General features: G+C 45.2%; 1 protein-coding gene across 3 annotated transcripts in view; it reads right to left on the minus strand.

Moving 5' to 3' along the window:
• Skap1 (src kinase associated phosphoprotein 1) overlaps positions 1-21,492 on the minus strand; it is a 298,516-nt gene that overhangs the window by 27,444 nt on the left and 249,580 nt on the right. For 2 of the 3 annotated variants that reach the window (XM_052193951.1, XM_052193952.1), the window contains exons 7-10: positions 21,205-21,329; positions 19,140-19,203; positions 16,875-17,060; positions 7,187-7,234 (exon numbers count right to left, since the gene is read on the minus strand). In XM_052193951.1, coding sequence (XP_052049911.1) covers positions 7,187-7,234; positions 16,875-17,060; positions 19,140-19,203; positions 21,205-21,329 — 423 coding nt within the window. The remainder of the gene's footprint in view (positions 1-7,186; positions 7,235-16,874; positions 17,061-19,139; positions 19,204-21,204; positions 21,330-21,492) is intronic. The other variant, XM_052193953.1, reaches the window with a different exon arrangement.

Below are 21,492 nucleotides of genomic sequence, written 5' to 3' on the forward strand. Positions count from 1 at the left end.
AGACAGCACAGGAGAGATTTACTGAGTTCCTCAGCCAGACTAGATGGCAGTGATGCCACAGGACAGCCATCGATTCTTAACAATGAAGAATTCATATTGATCCTCTTCTACCGGGAAAGGTTAAACACCATTGTACGCAGTGGGCGAACATGTGGGGGTTTGAATGGCGGGAGAGCTAATGCCCACTGGACCAGGGACACTTGGAGTTTCTTAGAATATTCCATACTATATCTGTGAGTCAAGCACTTGCCAAAGGTGAAATTTGATCTATGGGACTCAGGAGTCCTGAGATGTAGTTAAAAACCTGTGTCATTTTTAGCTAGGAGGCTGATGCAGGAGGATCATGAATTCTAAGCCAGCCTGGGTTTCACTGTGACACTTTGTCTTGAAAAATGGAGCAAAAAAATTTGTGTGATTTCTAGGGACTCTGTCTCACTGATTCCTACTTGGTCTGAATTTGTTTGGATTCTCTCACGAGCTCCCACAGTTCTGAGGATGCTCTTGACGGCAACAGATGGGGTGCAAATGGTCAGCGAGGCACCACAGAGGACCTGGCTGTGCCTGCTCCCTCTGCAGTTTGTGCCTAACTTATGAATAATTCAGGTAAGAGAGGCACAGTGGAACAGTTCCCTGTATGTCTTTATAAAAGACTCTTATTAGGCATCTTAAAGTGCACAAAAGCAGAGGAGAGATTGGCTTGTTTGGGTAAGAGCAGATTGCAAACAGAAATAAAAATGTCAACCATAGAGACGGGGGCATGTTTTCTTTACACAGAGAATTGTCTCTGAAGCTGACAGTAGAGGGCAGCGCACAAAGCTGTCAGGGAAACCTTCTGCCACCGGCTGAAGAACATGCTGGGAAGAAAAATCTATTGGGAGAAAAATGCTAACTGTTGAAAAGAGAAAGCATATTTTTTTGGGGTGGGGGACATCAGTGCATGAAATGATAGAGAAATATCAACCTTAAAAAGTGATGGCGTTTTCCCCAGAGGCTATGTTATACATTCTCAGTTGTAAGGGAGTTTATAAATCATCCCGAGACTTTGACTAGGCCGAGGAATGAGAGGCCACATGACATCAATATTCTTTGTGGATTTGTAGATGGCAGAGAAAAAAAAATTAAAAAATAAAAAATAGATTTCAAAACCCCAATTTGGCTATTTATGAGTGGTGGGAAGACTGGCAGAGCTACCATGGCACTCTCTGGCTGAGTGCATAGTCACTTTGAGTTTCTGGTCCCCATGGTGCTTGGGTGTGAGACAGCTCCTAAGGTACCTTTTGGATATATATGAGATTCCTATCACGACTTGATAATGGTGGAGGAGACCGCCTGAGGAAAGACCTAAGCTAAAGACACATTACAAACCAGACACAGTGGTCCACACCTATGATCCCAGCAAGCAGAAGGCGCAGGCAGGAGCACTGCTTTGAGTTTGAGGCCAACTGGACTATAAGGTGAGTTCGAGACTAGCCTGGGCTATGTGGTGAGAGAGATTTTGCCTCAGAAAACAGGGAGCTGGGGTGCAGGGAGACAGGAAGACAAATTTAACTAACCATAGACATGAGCTTTCTAAGACACAGGAATATAGAAAGGCCTTTGGTGTTCAGGAACCCAGGAGACAGCCCCGCCCAGGCTTAAGGAGCATGACTAAGAGCTCTGAGCAGTTAGGCAGAATGATAAGGCTAACGCACTGGGGAAGGCGGTCAACCTGCTGCCCACAGAGTCTTTTGGTATTAAGGAGATGAGTGGGGGAGTCATTCTTTAGCTGGATAAATTGGATAGATTGGACCCCCACCCCCAGAACAAGATCCTTGTCTAACTTATGAGATTCGTATTTATGCACTAGAGTACAGGCAACTTCCTTCCTTGGCATCCATCAGGTCTGTGCATAAAACCAGGGACCATGCTGGATACCGGGGATTCCACACAGGTTATGCACAGTCCCTGCTCTCAAGGCTACCCTCTAGCTGGGGGTGGGGTGGGGCGCTGTGAACCAGAGTTACTATACTGGTGTTCAGGACTGAGGAGGCTGAGGATGCTGTGTGTAAGAGGGAGCTTAGCAGAGTCCTAGCAGTCATGAAGGAGTCTTTGAAGCTTCAGCTGTTTACAAAAGCCTGGCCTGCCGAGCATCACAGAAAGATCTGGAAGTGGGGAGGAGGCGAGGCTGAGCTTGGCCTCAGGAAGGGCCTGCAGGTCTGCAGCTCTGCACCACAGTCTTCAGCTGTGCCCTAACCAGGCTTGCTTATCCTGAGACAGGAGAATGAGGGCAGATACGGGTTCCTGAGAGCCAGGTTTGTCTCTGTGGACTAGACTTTTGGCTCCGTTAGGTTTCCACCACACTGGCGACAGCCTAAGTCAGAAATGATGCAATCTTCTGACCAGTTAATTAATTCAAAAACATCCTCATTCTCATTTTGAGGACATTATTCCATCTAATTACTTTTTTTCTTGTCTGTCCATTTGGAATGAAAGACAAAAGAATAAAAGCTTAATGCCAGCATTTCTCAACGTCCCTCCAAAAAAAAAAAAAAAAGTAACTCTACACTAAATAAAGCCTGGTAATTCAAAAGCAAAAGCTCTAATATATTCAGCATAAAACAGACAGAGGACCTAGAGCAATAATGACAACACTAATAACTAAAACAGTTATAACAATTAACAACAATTACAATGATAGGGAAGCTAATGGCTCCGATCACTGCATTTAAATTGCAAGCAGAGCTAGGAAGGAGTGTTTCTAGAGGAAATGGGGGTGGGGCGGGGTGGGACGGGAGCGTCTTTATCTGTCTAATCCCATGTGAGGGAAGAAGCTAAGCTTCAAAGGAGCAAAGGATCACAAAGAAGAGCAACCGGCAGAGTCTCCTTTCCCTTTCTAGGTGGTTATTAGGAAGCCTACGTCATCCCGCACCAGGTTCTTGGTGACCGAGATAGGCGTTTTTCCTTTTATGGAGTTCAGGCTGGTATTACTGGTGACAGACTCAATGGAAGCACCTAGTAAAAGGCCCAGAACACCTGTCTGGCTTTCTTTGTTGTCAAAGATGGCTGTTCCTCCTAGAGCTCAGCTGGTTCCGGGCACTGGGTAGCTTCAGGGTTCAAGCTGTGACCAGGGAAAAGAGGCTAAAGGCAGGTCAATGTGGTGTTTACATCTTCCTGATGAGTAAAGGGGCTTTGTCAATGAGGTCTGGCATTAGGCACAGCTGTTTAAATTAGGGACCCCAGACAAAGCCTTGAAAACAAACCTACCACAGTAGGGCCCAGTGAGTGCTGGACCAACTCTGTACACAGGGGCTTGGAACACTCTAGTGTAAACCAAGCCAGAAGGGGCTACCATGTTTTGTAGACTCAGAGCAGAGACTCACTGCTACCTTATGAATAATTTCAGAAATATGAAGAAACTTGCCAGGTGCCACTCACTGTGACACCAGAGCAGGAAGAATATTTTCTGCTCATTTTCCATACCATTTGCTTATGTTCAAGTCCATTTCATCTTGACTTATGAAATTATTATGCCCCTTAATTTTGTAAGTATGATTTATGTATGAAGAATAGTCACAGGTCCTGATTCTCACCTCATCGGTTCCTTTTATTGGGCTAAAATGTTAGCGGGTGATGCTCGATTCAGAGTTGGTCCTGGAAACCAGGGGGCAAGAGCTGCAGGAGCCCGTGAAGCTCCCTCTGGTTTGGTGTAGGAGTTTCTGTCAGTGGGCATCACCGTGGGCTAGCAGAGAGAGGGTCTCCAGGATAGAAAGCCTGTGAAAGACCACTCTTCTGCTCTTCTGCCATGTTTATAAGCTTGGTTTGCTCACAATCAGAGAGAGACAGAAAGACAGAGACACACAGAGACAGAAGACAGAGACACACAGAGAGACACACAGAGACAGAAGGACAGAGACACACAGAGAGACACGCAGAGAGACACACAGAGACAGAAGGACAGACAGAGACACACACACACACAAAGATACAGAGACACAAGAGAGAGAGACACACAGAGACAGACTGAACAGAGACACTCAGAGATAGAGACAGACACACAGAGAAAAACAAATAGGGACACACAGAGACAGAGACACAAAGAGGGGCAGAGACACAGAGACAAACAGAAACACATAGAGACAGAGAGAGACAGAGAGACAAACAGAGAGACACAGAGAGAGAGAGACAGAGAGAGAGACACACAGAGAGAGGAGAGCCCTATTCCAAGACCTTCCTTGGCCAGCGACTTTATGTGTCTAAGGGTGACCTGTCTCTACAGCATGGCACACCCAAGCAAGGGAAAATTTTATGCCAACAGCTTACAGTGAGTCTTGCTTTGGGCTACCCAGAAGTTTTTCACAGCAAAGCAGGAAAATATGATCTCACCACTAAAGACCTTCAGTGTTAGATCCACTGTGGGACTGCCAAGCTGGAATTTAGAGAAAATCTGAGGTGTTGAAGAGTCACTCATTAAAGTAACCATGTTACTAACAGTCACACTGTAAAGCGAGCTCTTTATAGATTGGGCAATCAATACTACAAGGCTGTGATAGATTTTCTAGGTAACAGAATAAAATAAAAGAAATTGCATTTTACAGGGTCATTAACACTCAATAAGGATAAACTGAATTCTGTTCCTCTCTCCCTCCTCGGATAAGATCTGGAGGTGGGCTTGAAAATGTTAGCAGTTCTGTCAGAGAGAGTGCAGTATCAAGTGACAGGGTCTGTGGGATAGAGAAGGGTCCTCAGATGTGTCAGCCACAGCACCTTAGCAGGAAAGGCAGCTGGGACAGGCCTTTCCCTCCCAAACAGGTGACACCCAAGAAAAACTAAAAGACACAAGCTCATCTATGACCTAAGAATTTACTCTGTCCCTGCCTTTTAAATGCCTTCATTCAAACTGTTGGCCCTTCCCCCAAATCTCTATATTTTGTTGTTATAAAACTAAGAGATGACATTAGGAAGTTACATATGTGTTGTAGTTTGTATAGCTCCTTTGGAGAAAAGGCACTGTATAAATTCAATAAATAAATAAGTAAACATGAGGGCTGGAGAGATGGCTCAGCGGTTAAGAGCACTGACTGCTCTTCCAGAGGTCCTGAGTTCAATTCCCAGAAACCACATGGTGGTTCACAACCATCTTTAAAGGGATCTGATGCCCTCTTCTGGTGTGTCCGGGAAGAGTGTACTCATATAAATAAAATAAATCTTAATAAAAAAAATAAGTAAACATGAATAACAAAAATCGCTGCCTCAGATTCTGCAGAGAGAGCGTAAGTCCTCCTTTTTTTTTTTTTTTTAATCAGCAAGTCACCAATCATTATAACTGGTGGGAAGTACAAGCCTGGGGAAAATATTTAGAGCTAGCCTCATGTTAACAACACCTGTTTGGGAGGCAGAATGTATGAGGAACAAAAGACTTCTTTAAAAAACAAACAAACTCTAATTGAATTATACCTGTTGGGATAGCTAAAAAATAAATCTCCTTTAACCTCCCAGATAGAACCTGGGAGAAAGTGAGAGGGGGGAGGAGTCTGGGAGGGGAAGCTAGACTTTGCCAGGACACTGGCACTTCATGAATGAAGTTTAATACAGTGTTGGCCACAGGAGGCTTCTAGTTATTCCCACCCAAGGTGTCCATGTTGAGGGTGTTTCTTTCTATGCTGGTGATAGAGGTTGGTAGAGAAAAGCCTTATTTGGGACATGCTAGGCCAGATTTTCTGTTGGGATTCTGTATGGCAAGTAGAAAACTATAGAAATTAGGTTTCAGGGCTGGAGAGAGCGCTCAGCCATTAAAGGCTAAAGCTCACAACCAAAACTTCACACGTTCAGTTTTGGAGGACTTAACATCCTGGCTAATCATTAGGTGCGAGCATCCGAGAAGCCTACGCATTCTGAGTGCTTTCCCTTCTGCTTTGGTATCATGACCTCTGACTATCTTCCCCTCTTCCCAGGGAGAAGTTGGAGCTTTGCAAACCTGTCCTTCACTAACCCTTTAAGAGTCATTTCCTGCAGGGATGGGGAAAATGGCTCAGTGGAGAAAAGCACTTGTCTAACCAGCACGAAGACCTAGGTTTTAATCATCAGAGTCCATCTAAAAGCAAAACCAAGAGAGGTCACATGTCTGTGATCCCAGTGCTTCCATGGCAAGATGGGAAACAAGAGACTAAAGAATCCTGGGTAGCAGGTGATTGGCCAGCAGGCTGGGCAACCAGTGTAGGGCCAAAACAACAATGATATCCTGCCGGGCCACACAAAGTAGAAGGCAAGGACGAAGACCAAGACTGGAGGTTGTCCTCTCGCTCACGCATGCTTGCACACACGTGCGCTTATTTCCTGCAGCGACTGGCAAGGGGAAAAGGGATTTTCTAGATGACCGTAAGTGAGAAGAAAAGTCCAAAGCAAAGGAGGAAGACAAGAGGAAAATGAGCAGAGCTAGAGAACCCGAGAGCAGGGAGGGAAAGCGGGAAAGAACTCCTAAGCTTACGAGTTTCATGGACTCTAAGGAAAAAAATCTGCTCCTATCTAAATCACTCTTGAATCCGACTCTGCTGATAGAATGAATGTCCTTGAGGTGCCCCAAGGACCGTGCAACGTTCCTTCACTGACAATGAAGGAGTGAGTCCTTGGTCCACTTAAGGAGACTCCCAAGCACATCTGACCTTAGGAGGGACGGTCTCGCTAAGAGCCTGAAGCATGGCTAACAGTCTGGGATGAATAAGATGTGATTTTGTATTCAACAAACCTGTTACATATTCATTTCCAAATGTGCCTGGAATCAAAGGAGCCCATCAGAGGTCAGCATTCCCCCGTCGCTCGATCCTTCACTCCAGGCTCACTTTTCAGACCTGACACATTTCTATTCCTCTCTCTACTCGCAATCTTCGGACCTCTCAGAGAGGAGACATTTCCATTCTCAACCCTCTGATCTCCGATGAGACAATTCTATTTTCACTGCACTGATAGAAGAAATACTGATAGGAAAAAAATAAATATCTGGTTTGGCTGCCTACCATTTGAAGACAAATCTTGGCTGTGCTAGGACATCGATTAAAGTGATCGGGTGTCTGCTTTTAAAGTTAAGGCACTTCTCTATCCAGTCACTATATTTTGGGCTTTTGGGGTCATGTACCAGAACCAGTAATGATAGTGCATTCTCAAACCAGAGGCCCCATTGTTCCACCCAGTGTCGTGCAATCCTTTCTTATACCTCGTTGCCGATGAGTGCCACATAAGTCCTCTTCTAGATCATCTTCATCTGAGGGGATAAACGATCAGGATTAGCATCAATGTGTGTGGGGTGTCAGTCTTCGTGCTCTTTCTTTTGAGGGAGTCATCTTTGTCTGAGCTCACTGACCCACCTCTTTTTTCTTTTGTTTCAAAGCAGGGTCTTGCTATGAAGCCCAGGCTGGCTTTGAACTCGTGATCCAGATACCTTAGCCTCTCAAGAGCTGGGATTACAAGCCGATGCTATCAAGTCTAGTTAGGAAACTCCTTTAAGGGAAGTTTATTTGATGCATTTTCTTCATTATTTTTTTTCTCATTTCAATTTAAATGGGTCTCCTCTCCTTCCCTTTCTATTCATGACTGGTTTTGAAACATTCTGAAGCACATACTGTATACAGAGGGCTGCACTAGGGGCAGGGCTATGCCAACAGACAAGCATTTCAAAGTTCCTGCCTTCATGGAACTTCCAATCCATTCAAATGGGATCACCAAGGGCTTTCCATTAGACCTAGTTCTTTTCCTCAGTCCTCACTTCTCTGTGGAATTCTTTTTTTTTTTTAAAGATTTATTTATTATTATATGTGAGTACCGTGTAGCTGTCTTCAGTCACTCCAGAAGAGGGAGTCAGACCTTGTTATGGATAATTATAAGCTACCATGTGGTTGATGGGATTTGAACTCAGGACCTTTGGAAGAGCAGTCAGTGCTCTTAACCAGTGAGCCATCTCTCCAGCCCCCTCTGTGGAATTCTTGCTTGCATTTATTTTCTCCATGGAGGTATCTTCCTTGGTTTTAGTCATCCAGAGTAAGAGTGAGTGAGTGTGTGTGTGTGTGTGTGTGTGTGTGTGTGTGATTGGAAGCGGGTTTTAAACCTTCCGTGATTAATTAGTCTTTAACGTATCCATTTTTGTTCAGCTGTACTGGAGCCTGGTCATGAACATAGTTTTTATGTTCCTAGTACTTGAGGCCTGTAGTTATTTTTATTTTTATTCTTTAACTGTTTTGTTCAGCCTGCCTTGTTCAGTAGAGTATAGGCTCCTGAGGGCAGATGGAATGGTCTTTTAATTAATTGCTGTGGAGTCACAATGGGTTCTAAGTCAATGCTAGTGTCTAACTCCAGTCAAGTGTTTATATGGCCAAAGTCACAACGTGATTGGCCTGAGTTTCTTACCTTCATTAACTTGTTTCATCTCAGGCTTCATACTACGTGATTCAATAGGAACTGGGTCTTTATTAAGAAAGTATGAGAATTAGAGCTACATTTAATAATCCTATTTTGAGAGATAAGATTATAATGTATAGATATGGAGCAGAAATAGGCTAACTGGTCTTTTCATCAACTAGCTCTAATCTCTTTTTCTTTTAGACATACATACATATAGACACACATACATACATACATACATACAGATAGACACACACACACACACACACACACACACACACACACACACAAGTGCACACAGAGGATAGGCACAGTGAGCCCTATTTTGAGAGCCGATTACTCAGTTTTTCCTAAGCACACTTGACTTCCTCTTCCTAGGTTTTATTTCACACACTCGCCTTGCTTCTCCACAAGTAGAATCTTTGAGGAGATAGCCAGGGGAGGAGATGGCCAGGGGACAGTCTTCCTCTAGTCTTTTTTTTTTTTTTTTAAATGTCAGATTTAAGCAAGTAAATCCTAAGGTCAAAGGGCAGAACACGAAGTACGAAATGTGTTAGGCTACTACAGAGTATTAAAAATACCCGAGTTTAGAATGGGTTATGGTGGTGCTCACCTTTGATCCAGGCAGGTGGGTTTGAGGTCACCCTGGTCTTGTAAGACTCTATCTCAAACAAAGAAACACAAACCACCCCCTGATTTTATGCTTATAAAACTGATACCGTTCCTCAGAAAAATACAAACTTAAGAGTTTAACATTCCGGAGAAGTAGCTCACCTGTTACCGAGATTAAAGCTATGCACATTCACATGCTTGCCCTACAGTCCTGTGGAAAAGGAGAAGCCCTCTGAGGAAATCTTATTTAAAAATGTTGACTATCTTAAGTGTATGAATATTTCACCTGTATACATGAATATGTACCACATGCGTGCCCCGTGCTTGCAGAAGAGGGCGTTGGATCCCCTGGGACTGGAGTTACAGATATTTGTGAGCTGCCATGTGGGTGCTGGGACTTGAACCCTAGTCCTCTGGAGAAGCAGCCAGTGCTAACTTCTGAGCCAACTCTCCGGCCCTTCAAAGGATTCTTATTTCTGTGTAGGGTCCAGCAGTGGGCTTTCCCTGTCACCAACTGTACTGCTCCCCGGCCCCACCTCAAGGAACAAAGACTGAGGTAACGGAGGCGTGATGACAAATGTAGGGAACAGGGCACATGGAAAAAAAATCCCATTCTTTTCACACCATCTTTTCATTACGGCCTCTGCCATGAAGCTCTTCCTATGTGGGGGAGAGCACATAGGCCAATTTTACAGGACTGACAATATTACAGCCTGAGTTGGTGCATCCTTCTTGTAGAGATGCCCAATAATTTGGACAGCAAGCGGCTCCTTTCCTGGTATCAGACAACTCGATCACAAGGACCAATAATGCGCTGTGCGTAGGCACTTTCACAGAGAGCGTTTGTTCTACCTCTGCTGTCCGTGCGCAGCTGTCTCTTCCTCCCAAGTCTAATCAATGTAAATTGGGTCAGATCTCCGCTGTGAATTACAAATTGGATCTGAAGTTGGAGGGTCACCGTGCCTGCTACTCCACCTCCTTCCCACCGCCATTAGATGGGAAGCTACACCAAAGATCTTTTCTAAATAAATCAGACTTTATTGTAAAACTCGGCCACTGACGAGACATAACCTCATTAGCATTGATTTTAAAATAAATTATTGAAAGTGGCCTGCCTGCTCTTTGCATTTGTAAAAAAGGAGAATGTAAATGTATTTGCAATGATAAAAATGAAAACTAAAACCTGATTCCTTTATCCTTTCAGGCAATAGCACTTAATCTAGTCATGATAAAAAAAAAAAAACAACAGAAAAAATAGAAATGTGCATTATTCACTCTCAGAACAGACTCTCTGATTTCCATTGCAACTTTGGAGTCATCTAGAAAGAAAGAAAAATGTTGACCATTAAGTGTGTGTATCCTTTGCCACCGTTACCAGGCCCCGAAGGGATGGGTGTGAACGGGAAACTCCTGTCTCCACTTCTGTTCTATCTGCCTTGTCTTCTGCTGGCTGAAACTGGCCTTCCATTAAGAAGCCTTCTTACTGCTGGGTATGGGTGTCTTAGGGGTCACTGCAGGACTGAGGATGTGCTCCCTTCACACAGTGGTGGACTGGGGATGTGCTCCCTTCACACAGTGGTGGACTGGGGATGTGCTCCCTTCACACAGTGGTGGACTGAGGATGGGCTCCCTTCACACAGTGGAGGACTGAGGATGTGCTCCCTTCACACAGTGGTGGACTGGGGATGTGTTCCCTTCACACAGTGGTGGACTGAGGATGTGCTCCCTTCACACAGTGGAGGACTGAGGATGTGCTCCCTTTACACAGTGGAGGACTGAGGATGGGGTCACACAGTAGAAGACCCTTCTACAGCTGGTTAATGACAAGCACTGCTCTTGATAACTTCTTAGACTGAGAGGGTTTGAGGTTTGATACATTTGATTTCAGACCAAACTGGTATCTCACAAGGTCCAAAGTCAAGACAATTTTTATGTAACTGGAATTTTTTTTTTTTTTTTTTTTGGATTTGGTTTTTTCGAGACAGGGTTTCTCTGTATAGCCCTGGCTGTCCTGGAACTCACTCTGTAGACCAGGCTGGCCTTGAACTCAGAAATCCACCTGCCTCTGCCTCCCAGAGTGCTGGGATTACAGGCCTGCGCCACCACTGCCTGGCGTAACTGGAATTTTTAAAAAAGGCTTTCTGTTTAAAAAGGCAGGTGGGTTAGGGAGTTAAATTTCTTATTTTTGTTACTTTGTATAAAGAAGCTTTATTTTTACTTTGTGTGTGTGTGTGTGTGCATGTGCTCACATGTATGGGGTGTATGTCAAAGGTCAGAGAATAACTTGGGGAAGTTGCTTCTCTCCTTTTACCGTGTGGGTCATATGACAAGCATTTTTTTTTTAAAGATTTATTTATTTATTATATGTAAGTACACTATAGCTGTCTTCAGACACACCAGATGAGGGGGTCAGAGCTCATTACGGATGGTTGTGAGCCACCATGTGGTTGCTGGGATTTGAACTCAAGACCTTTGGAAGAACAGTGCATGTTCTTAACCGCTGAGCCATCTCTCCAGCCCCTATGACAAGCATTTTTACCTACTGAGGCATCTTGTAGGCCTGAGGTTTTCATTTTAAAAGATCATTTTGAAAAAAAAATATTTCTTTAGGTTAAAGAGCGCATTGGACTTCTTTATAAGAATATTATTAGGCATCTTAGCATCACATCCATGGAAATACATCTTCATTTAAGAGAGAATTAAAATTTATGTGCTAGCTCAACTTTAAACAGTAATAGATTATAATGGTCCTGGCTCCTAACGGGGCATATGGGACCCCAATCTCACACAGGCTTTAAACAAATTAACCTCTGAAGATTACTGCCCACTTATTACATTAAATGCTCCACTTGATCCCCAAATATCTCATCTCAGTTGGGAAAACAGTTGAAGAAGATTCTGTTAACTATGTGAACATGTGAGGGAACCATGGGGCATCGCAAATGAGTAGCAGGATCCGGAGAGGGGATTTCAATCAACATTCTTGGCACGGTGTCAGAGACACTAATGAGAGGCTGAGAGGAACAGGATACTGAATCCACCCAGGAGGGACGGCGAGGGGCTCGCTGCTTCTGACAACCTAGTCCTTCTGAGGTGTGGCTCTGGCACCCACCCCTGACATTCACTAAAACTGATACCAGAAAGAATGACAGGAGAAACGTGAGGACATCAAAAGGAGGGAAAAGCGGTTTTCCCAAACAGAAAGTGATAGCAGCTTTAAGAAAATGTCTCATGTGTTAATGTGCAGCCAGATGTCAAGGTGCTGTGGTGACAGATGCAAGAGAAATACAGGGAGACTTGATGTGTAAAGGGACCATCCAGAAGGATAGGAATGAACCACTCCCTGGCATGCCCAGACAAGGCACAGACCCCTGTACGCGATCTGTATGCAGCTCTCTAGGCGACAATAAAACGTGAGCAGGAGGCTAAGAACAAACATGTTTCTTCTCTGCTGTGTATGTGTGTATTGGGTGATCTTAACTGTTACCTATCATACGTCCATCCTATCTTTGTGGTATGGCTGATCTGTAAGATATGAAACTTATTTTGTGCTAATGCCAACAACTGGAAGGCACAGAATTTAATTCTACAAATAAGAACCGAGTACCTACTAACTGGGGAGAAAGACAAGACTACAAATCAGCGTGGTCCGAGCCTGAGTCTGACGTCAGTGGCGTCGGAGTCGGAGAGGGTGTCACCCCTGAGGACACACCGGAGCAGAGTGTGCAGCACATCACAGGCAGAGACCAGAGGAACACGCTGGGTAGAAGAAACAGCATGGCTCCAGCTGGCCCCCATGGCTGTTGCTCAGAGTGTGAGGTAATGGACAGACAGACAGACAGACAGACAAGAGAGATAAACAGAGCAACCAGGGATGAGGAAGAAAAGAGCCCAAGAGACGAGAAAAAGGCTAGGGACTGCACTGACTCTTCATATATTTTGTGTTTTGGACTTGGGTTTGTTTTGCATTTTTCTTTCTTTAGATCTTTAACTATCACTGTTCCTTCTTTCTGTGTGTCCGGACAACTATACAGGGAGAAAGATAATCCTACCATTTGATTCTAATGTTTAAAAAAAAGGAAACCTAATTATATGCTTTATTATAAAGCATTTTGATTTCTGGGTCTGTAATAACCCTCTGGAGCAATGTGGGTGTCTTTACAGACATTTCCAGAAAGACCAATTTAGCTCTTTCTGTTTTGTTGTTGTTGTTGTTTTAGAATCTCTAGAGAACACAGCAGGATCCTGTTACCATTAGAGCTACTACAAGGCCCCAGGTACTGCTCTCCAGTGGTCTCAGATGCCTTACTGTGCCTTACTGGCTTCTAGCTTCAAGGCCCCAGACAATGCAGGACCTGATAAAAGATGTCCTTATATGGAATTTTAAATTGTGGATCTGGGCCTGAGCTCATCTGCAGAAAAGCTTCAAGGAAGATAAGAAACTGTTTAGAAAATTAAAAAAAAAAGATTTATTTTAATTTTTATTTATGTGTGTGTGTATGTGTATCAAGTGTATAGCTCTGGTTTCCCTTCTGGGAACAAGAGTGCTAGTCACAGAGTAAATGCTAATCACCTCATGACTAATTGATGTCATGTATTTGGTTTGATGACTCATATTATTTTGGTTAGGATAACTTTTTTTTTTTTTTTTTTGGATTTGTTTTTTTCGAGACAGAGTTTCTCTGTGTAGCCCTGGCTGTCCTGGAACTCACTCTGTAGACCAGGCTGGCCTCGAACTCAGAAATCCCCCTGCCTCTGCCTCCCAGAGTGCTGGGATTACAGGCGTGCACCACCACCACCCGGCTAGGATAACTTTTTATTTTTTGGCTTGGTATATTTTGCATATTCTTTTCAGTTTTCTAGAAGCCCACTTATATTACACTTGGGAAGGGAAGCCTCGCTCGCTTACATGGCTTTCCCCATAGGCACAGTGAGGCCTGTCAGCTCTAAACATCCTTCCCAAACAAATCATGGTCAGCTGTTATAATAAATGGACGCTAGGGGGCCAAGCCGCTTGACTGTTGGTGAGTGTGCAGTGCTCGCACACTCCAGTGTTACTATTGGCTGTCCCTCTATCCAGCACCTGGCCTCTTGGTTAAAAAAAAACCAAAAAAAAAAAAAAAAAACCCAAACAAACAAAAACAAAACAAAACAAAACAAAACAAAAAACCCCCAAAAAGGGGCCTGAGCAGAAGGTGTTCTCCATGGTCCATCTGTTTAGGATTTTTGGGTTCACACCTGCTTCATACACATAGCTGCAAGTGCCTACCAGTGCTGTTTTAGGTGACAACAGCTGGTGGTGAGGGTGGGTCTTAGCCATACCCCAACTGAGGAAGAATATTTCCTATTCAACAGCACCGGGTTCACGCTATTGTCACGTGCGGAGTGCTTCTCTGCCAGCGCTCTGTGCTAAGTGCACAGACATCACTCTCAGGCCCCTCCTCAGATCCTTCTAGGAAGCTACGTTGTCCCTTTGCCCTTTTTACAAGGGGACGATTAGACAGGGCAAGGACCTTGCTCCACTTCTCACAGGGAGCAGCTGGTAGTGCAGATCCAGTCTGAGTCACGGCCACCTCTGTGCCTGTTGTACCCAGCTGTCCCTCACATGCTGTTTTTCAGTAGGTAGTGGCTGGCATGCAGGGGCCTTGGGGGGGGGATGGGACATGCTGGGCCCCCCCACATTTCTTCTCCCGTGTCTTTAGGACTGTGGTGTGGCTTATGCAAAAATTGCATGCAGCCATTTCAGAAGCACTACTGGTGGAATGCTAGAAAGCTTGGGTGATGGAGATGTGTGGCTGACATAATCACATGATAATTAAATAAATGGCTATGTTCCTTCCCACCCCATGCTGTCTGTAAGAACTGTGCAGGATAGTGGCTTTTGTGCATTGGATGAACAGGCAAGGTAGCTGCCGTCCATCAAATCTGCAGAAAGAGATCCTGCCTTTTCTATAGTGTGGCTCCCTCAATTCCTGTGGATAGGAGTTGTGGGCACAGGGTCAACTGTGTGAGGAGACTGACTAAGCTCTGTGCCCTTGGGTCCACTCTCGTATATAAGCAGTGGGAGGTTTGGAGGAGGAGTTCCGGGGACCCCAGCTGTGTGCAGGAGTTTAGGCAGCGGGATGAACTTGGTCACTGTGAAGCTAGCGGTACATCCCTTACTTCCGACCCAGAGTAAGGGGATGGCCTCGAACCCATCCTGTTTTCTGAAGTCTCTTTCCCTTCATTGGCCATCTCTGAGCATCAGCTTCATCCTCCTTGGCTTCTTTGGGCACCACACAGCTTTTGTTTGCAGCCCAGAAGGCAGAGTGGCTTGGGGAGATGTCCCCAGAGCATCCTTCCAATAGTTGGAACCTATGGTGGAACCTCTCCCGGATCTTTCCCTGAACCTGGGCTGGCATGAGCTCTCTAGGAAGATTCTGGCCAAGCTGGGGACTGCATCTCCTTTTAGGGAGTGTGGTGAATTAGATCCGTTTCTGCACCCTGCTGTTGCAATGGCCCAGGCTGTGGAGGAAGATTCTCGGAGGAGCTCTGTTTTAATGTAGCAATTTGATTCAATTTTCCACTCTATAAAATTACCCATCACTGCTCGTTGCTTCCTAACAGACACCTTCACTCTTAATTTAACAATCCTATCGAATTCTGCCAGGGAAATTGGAAAAATTTATCACCTGTGAAATTTTATTTTCCTTTGGTTGTATCTGTTTTTGTAAAACTTCATTAACGACGATGACTTGCTGAGGAAATTATCATTTTTTTTTTAACTTCAGACACAAGAAATGGCTCTACCTCAACCAAGATATCATTTGCATAATAAAACACAACAACAACAACTACTAAAGGCTGGGCAAGTGGAGTCTGGCATAGGCTGGAGGAACAAGGGGAAGGACTGAACTCTCTCTCCTTGGGGCCGCGTGGACACAGACTTGCAGAGCAATGACGTGGATTCTCTGTCAGGCAAGAGACGAATAGGGAAGGCTGGGTCCTCCTCTCAGGGAGCCTTGAAAAGCAATTATTTACTGAGGCTGCTTTTAGCAAGGGGCCCTGTCTTCAGGGGCCTAAGTGTTGGATTCACCTTAGTTCCCAGGTTTATCTGGGATGCAGGTTGAAATTGCTATAAATTTTGGCTTAATTTGAATTTCTTAGCACAGTACTAAACTCCTGGCAGATTTCCACAGGAGCGCTTCCTGAATGGACTTGAAGATTCAGCGTTCCCATTGTCTAAGTACCTCACAATTAAAAGGCTCGGGCTTCGGTTTTCCAGGCTGACCCCCACTGTGTTCTGCACTGTGCACCAGCTGCTGGATCTTCACCAGAAGTGGCTCTGCGGGAGCAGGGATGACTGTGCGTTTTCTGAGATGCTAGGGAGCCTGCCTTCTGAAGGAGAGGGCTCCAGAGTCAACCCGCCCTAGCAGGGGGAGAGGGAAGCAGGGTAGGTTTATTCTTAGGAGATGACATTTGACTCTGGGCGATAATGAGGTGTGTTCTAGCAGAGTTTTACTGTATCAAAATCATTTGTTGACATCTGCGCAGTCCAGACTTTGGACATCCTCCAGACCTTTGAGACAATGCTTTATCCTTTTCTGGGTTCTACAGAAAATACGCCAGGGCTAGAGAGTTATGAGACCGCACCCTCAAACTAGAGGGAGTGGTCTCTAGCCTTTAACCTTCACCGGGGAGCAAGAATACGTGATGTCACGTCATGTGGTACAGCAGAAAGAAAGAGGATTTCCTCTTGTTCCCAGAATATGACAGAGCCACTGGGCTTCCTGTGCCATCTCCTTCAGACTGTGAAGTTCAGATGGGGATAACGTTGGGGGCTGCTTCATTCTCCCACCAGGTCAAGAGTATTTGCGAGGAGCGGGGGTGGGTAGTTAGACGGTGAAGTCTCTCACCTGGTAGGACTTCATAAATGTCCTCCTCTTTGCCAGTAGGCTCAGGCAAGGCCACCACTCTGCCCTGGGAACCGGACCTTGGGGAGTCAAAGCCATCGATGTCATTGTACATTTCTTCCTCTTCTTTCTCTTCTTCCTCCTCTTCATCCTCCTCCTCTTCAAAGGGAATGGTTAAGGAGCTGAGATCTGCCGCCAGAGCAAAGATAAGAATGAGTAAAGATAGAAAAAAATACAAAGAAGAAGACGAAGAAGGCTGGGCAAGGAGGAGGTGAGGGAGGGGGAGGGATGAGAATCCAACCGTCAGGAGAAAATGAAACACTAGGTTAAGGGCTGTTATTTCTAATGCGGGCTTCGGTGGCAGGAAATCTACTGAAAAGGCCAGCCCGGCCCTGCATCAGGTTTAACCCACCGACATAAATCGCCCCTGGCAATAAAATGTGGTCAGGACGAAGCAGCCCTGAAAAGTATGGGTGTGTGAATGAAAACGCAAGGTGAAGGGAAGAAAATAGGCCAGACGAGGCACCGCCTGGGTGCCATGCTCGGCTCACCAAGCAGAAAACCGCGTGGGTGAGCGATGGCTCTAGGTTGGCTGGGTGACAGAGCCAGGGCAATATGGCGGAGTCTGAGACGCTCTCAGACGCTCGTCTCCCGATGGTGCACTGTGGAATTCAGACAAATTTGTTTGTAGAGAGGGAAGAAAAAAAATGGGAAAAAGCAGCAGAAGAAAAGAAGTGGGGGCATGGGAAAACACAACAGTGGTGTGACCGAACGGAATGGCCAAACAACACAGTTACCATGTCCTTTTATGGCCTGGCTGACCTTAAAGTGTGTCACTGAGGAGAGGGTGTTCAGCCATTACAGCACTGGCGAGCACCAGGGCGGGGAAGAAGATTGGTTTCAATTCTGGTAGGGGGCTGGGAAGATGTTCTCTGCCTTGAGCCTGAGCAGAACCCCCCCCACCCCCCACCGAGGGGCTTCTGCAGGACCCAGGGAGCAGGCTGAGCATACTCTGGGGAAGGGAGGGATGGAGAGACAGCAACGGTTCATTTTGAAGCACAATAAAGCTGTTTGGCTTGATTAGGCTTTTAATAAAGATTCCCCAACAAATTTCATCTGAATTCTGGCGACTTCATAGGAGGAAAGGATCAAAGGCACATTTGCGGCTTAAACCATATGTTATTATTTTGTTTGTTTTAAAATAAAATGGAATGAATAATTTCTTCAATGTGAGATTCTGAAAGTACCACAGGGTACAGCTCAATAAAGCTGCTTTGAGTTTTATTGAGGTTTACACACTTAGGGGTATATTACACGCATAAATCCTAGGCACCTAGATGAGAGTGTACCCTGTAGCCTCACCATCAACGCTCGTGTCTGCCTAGTTCCAGCCTATTATACGTGATGCTGCTGGCGCACGCAGTAGTTTGTTTTTGTGATAGCAGAGGTATAACTGAGGAAAAGAGGCAATTCTTGTAATTAAGGCTGGGGCGCTTTCTTCTTTTTATCCACCATAAAATCTTACAGCAGAATAATAAACCGTGATGAGAAAGCTTGGTGTTTTTAGGTGGATGTGTTTCTCCTTGAAGCATGGGCCACGCATGGAGTTGGTGCTCTTGCATCTTACTGAGGCCCAGTCCTGCTATGATGGGGTATGAAGGTCCTCTCAGGCCAAATCTACCTGCTTGGCCACTCTGGGGGGGGGGGGGGGAGGTTTCCTGGGTCATTGTGGCTGCTGGGCCAGGACTTCTGGCTGGCCAGCAGAGGGAACTCTAAGAACAGCCGTTTAACCTCTTCAGGCAGTGCTCTGGCCGTCCCAAGGCAAGGTACATTTTATTGTGGCTTGGGAAATGACCATTTATTTTTAATGTCCAGTGTCCCTGATGGCCATGTAGATGAGTTTAAAATTCAACTTTTAAACAGAAGGAAAAAAAAAAAAAGGAGAGGAAGGGCTTGGATCTCAATGACATGATGGCTGTTAGGAATCACCTTTCCAGGATAGAAGGGGTGAGGTGGGGGGAGGACAGGAATGATGATTAGTGGGTAAGCTATGACATCAGAGGTGACTTCCAAGCAGATGATTGCCTTGTCCTTCGCATTCACTCAGGATACAATTTGTTGTTATATTTAAAGGTCATGCGGGGTCAGTAAGAGTAGAGAGAGCCAGGAAATAAACACACACCGAAGCCCGTAGTTTAAACTCTCAAAATACAACTTCACATGCCAACCCACTCCTGTCGCATATAGTTTTGAAGTGATGCCTCTTACCTTTTAACAGGAAACTTATTTGATCCACCCAGTCTCTGGCTTCAGCTGGACTAAAAGCTGTGAACTAGAGAAAAATGGGAGGATTAATGTATCCACCATTAAAAGTGCGCACGGCTCCTACCAGCTAGACTCAAAGGAACCTGAGTTTCAGAATGAGAGGTTCCAAGGTTCTGAGTTTCAGAATTGAGCTCGGGGCTCAGGGTTCTGTGTCTTCTTGCCTTTCAGAGAAACAAAACAAAACAAAGCAAAACAAAACAAATACCCTCCAAAACATCTCACACAGCCTCACTGTGCCTTCAGCAATCTCATACAACAGAGAGAACAGCTCTTTTAAGTCTAAATGTTGATGTCCATGTATACCCGCTTACTCGATTACATTGTCATCAAAGATTTGTTGGGGAAAAGTTTATAGAAAGAAAAGCCAACTGGCATAGATGTGAGATCAGAATCTTACAGGGGAGGTATCTTCGGCAGCAGGGAGATTTGTTTTTCTTTTTTCTTTTTAAAAAAGATTTTGTTTATTGTATGTATATAAGCACACCGTAGTTGTCCTCAGACACACCAGAAGAGGCATTGGATCCCATTACAGAGGGTTGCGAGCCACCATGTGGTTGCTGGGAATTGAACTCAGGACCTCTGGAAGAGCAGCCAGTGCTCTGAACCACTGAGCCACGTGAGCATGAGGACATCTGATGGGAGACCTATAAGCAGATCAGATGGGCTAACGGGAGGGAGCAAGGCTCGAGCAGGAAGGCTCTGACTAGACTTAAAATGTAGGCGACAGGGAGCCATGTCCAGTTCCAGCAAAGGCTGTGGGTGATAATTTCAGTAGCTGTGGCTAGGAAGGGTTTGAATTCGGGTATCTGGAGACTGGAGACCAATTAGAAAGCTGTTTAAGTAGCCCGCTGGGTGAAGTGACAGGGACTTAGTTACTGCAATGGCTGTGGGATTAAATAAGAAGAGGAAGAAAGGGCTGAAGGAAGGCTTCATGGCCCAGAGGGATGGTTTGGATTCAGTGGGCCAAAGAGAGGCATCAAAACAGACCACATTCCGACTCGCCAAACAGAGCAGTCAAGCACTAACCCTTTGTAATTTTAAAAATGAATCAACTTGAAAAGAAAGAACATTTTAATTCTATGGTCATTAGCGTTTGATAAAGGTTCATGGTGCATAAGAAATGTAGGTTCACGGTTTATTGTTATCTTTCTCTCTCTTTCTATATCTGTGTGTGTGTTCGCGCGTGCGCGCGCCCCCCAAGAAAGTTTATATATTCTTGTATGCATACAGAGGCCAGAGGAGGGCGCTGGTGTTTTCCTCTTTTACTATCCCCTTTGAGGCAGAGTCTCTCCTATTTTTCGGCTCATCTGGCACTCAGTAAAACCCCAGCAATCCTCGGGGCTCTCAGTGCACAGATAAGCTGTGCACGAGACTGTGCTTGTTACATGGCTTGTGGATTCGAACTCAGGTCTTCATCTGAATCATCTCTCCAGTATATTCATAGTTTCTGAAAACCACACAGTTCTATAAAGTGTTTCTAGGGACACTGGTTTGAACTTCTCACATAAAACTTTTATCTGGATATATATTTTATCTGGATAAATATTATTTAATGATTAAAAACAACGTAGAAACATGCTGAGTTCATACGTCTGTTGCATAATGCAAACATGGGGAAAATTTTCACTCTGTAGTTAAAGCCTATTTTGGATTGCATGGAAGAATATCGGGATGACCAGTTGGAAAACCAGACAGAATAGGGACTGTAGCTGTGCAATCAGTGTGTGTGTAAAGGACTGGACCGTGGGTTGCATCTCACTCGTGGGATGAGACTTGGAAGACAGGAGAAGGGTGAAACCGTAAAAGACAAGTAACGGTGGTATTTTGGAAGTGCACAGCAACAGAGGAGAGGGGAAGGCATTGCAGAGCAAAGGAAGGAGCAGGGGCTCAGGTGGGAGAAATAAGCGGGTAGCACAGCGGGTGGAATCCACCATAGCACCAGCCAGTTTGGCACACCTGCAGCAGCAAGGAAAATGCCAGGCTTTCGAGGACCATGGGGCCGGCTTACCTCATAGCTGCGCCTATCCTGGGAGATCAGTTCAAAGCAGGATTCTTTCTTGGAATCTTTTCGCAGGTGAGGGGCCATCCGGACATTGTAGCCTTTAATGAGGAAGGTCCCTTTGGGCTGCTTGCCTGCAAAACAGCAAAGCTCCCTGCATCTCTAGAGACACACATAACAGCTAAGGGAAGGCATCTTTTCTGGGATGTAAAATATAAAGGGCCAAACGGCCGTTGCATCCTCGAGGATCCATGATTGTCTAAGAAAGGTTATTAGGGAAGCTTGGGAAGAAGCTAC

This window comes from Apodemus sylvaticus, chromosome 10 (genome assembly GCF_947179515.1).
Source record: "Apodemus sylvaticus chromosome 10, mApoSyl1.1, whole genome shotgun sequence".
NCBI lineage: Eukaryota > Metazoa > Chordata > Mammalia > Rodentia > Muridae > Apodemus > Apodemus sylvaticus.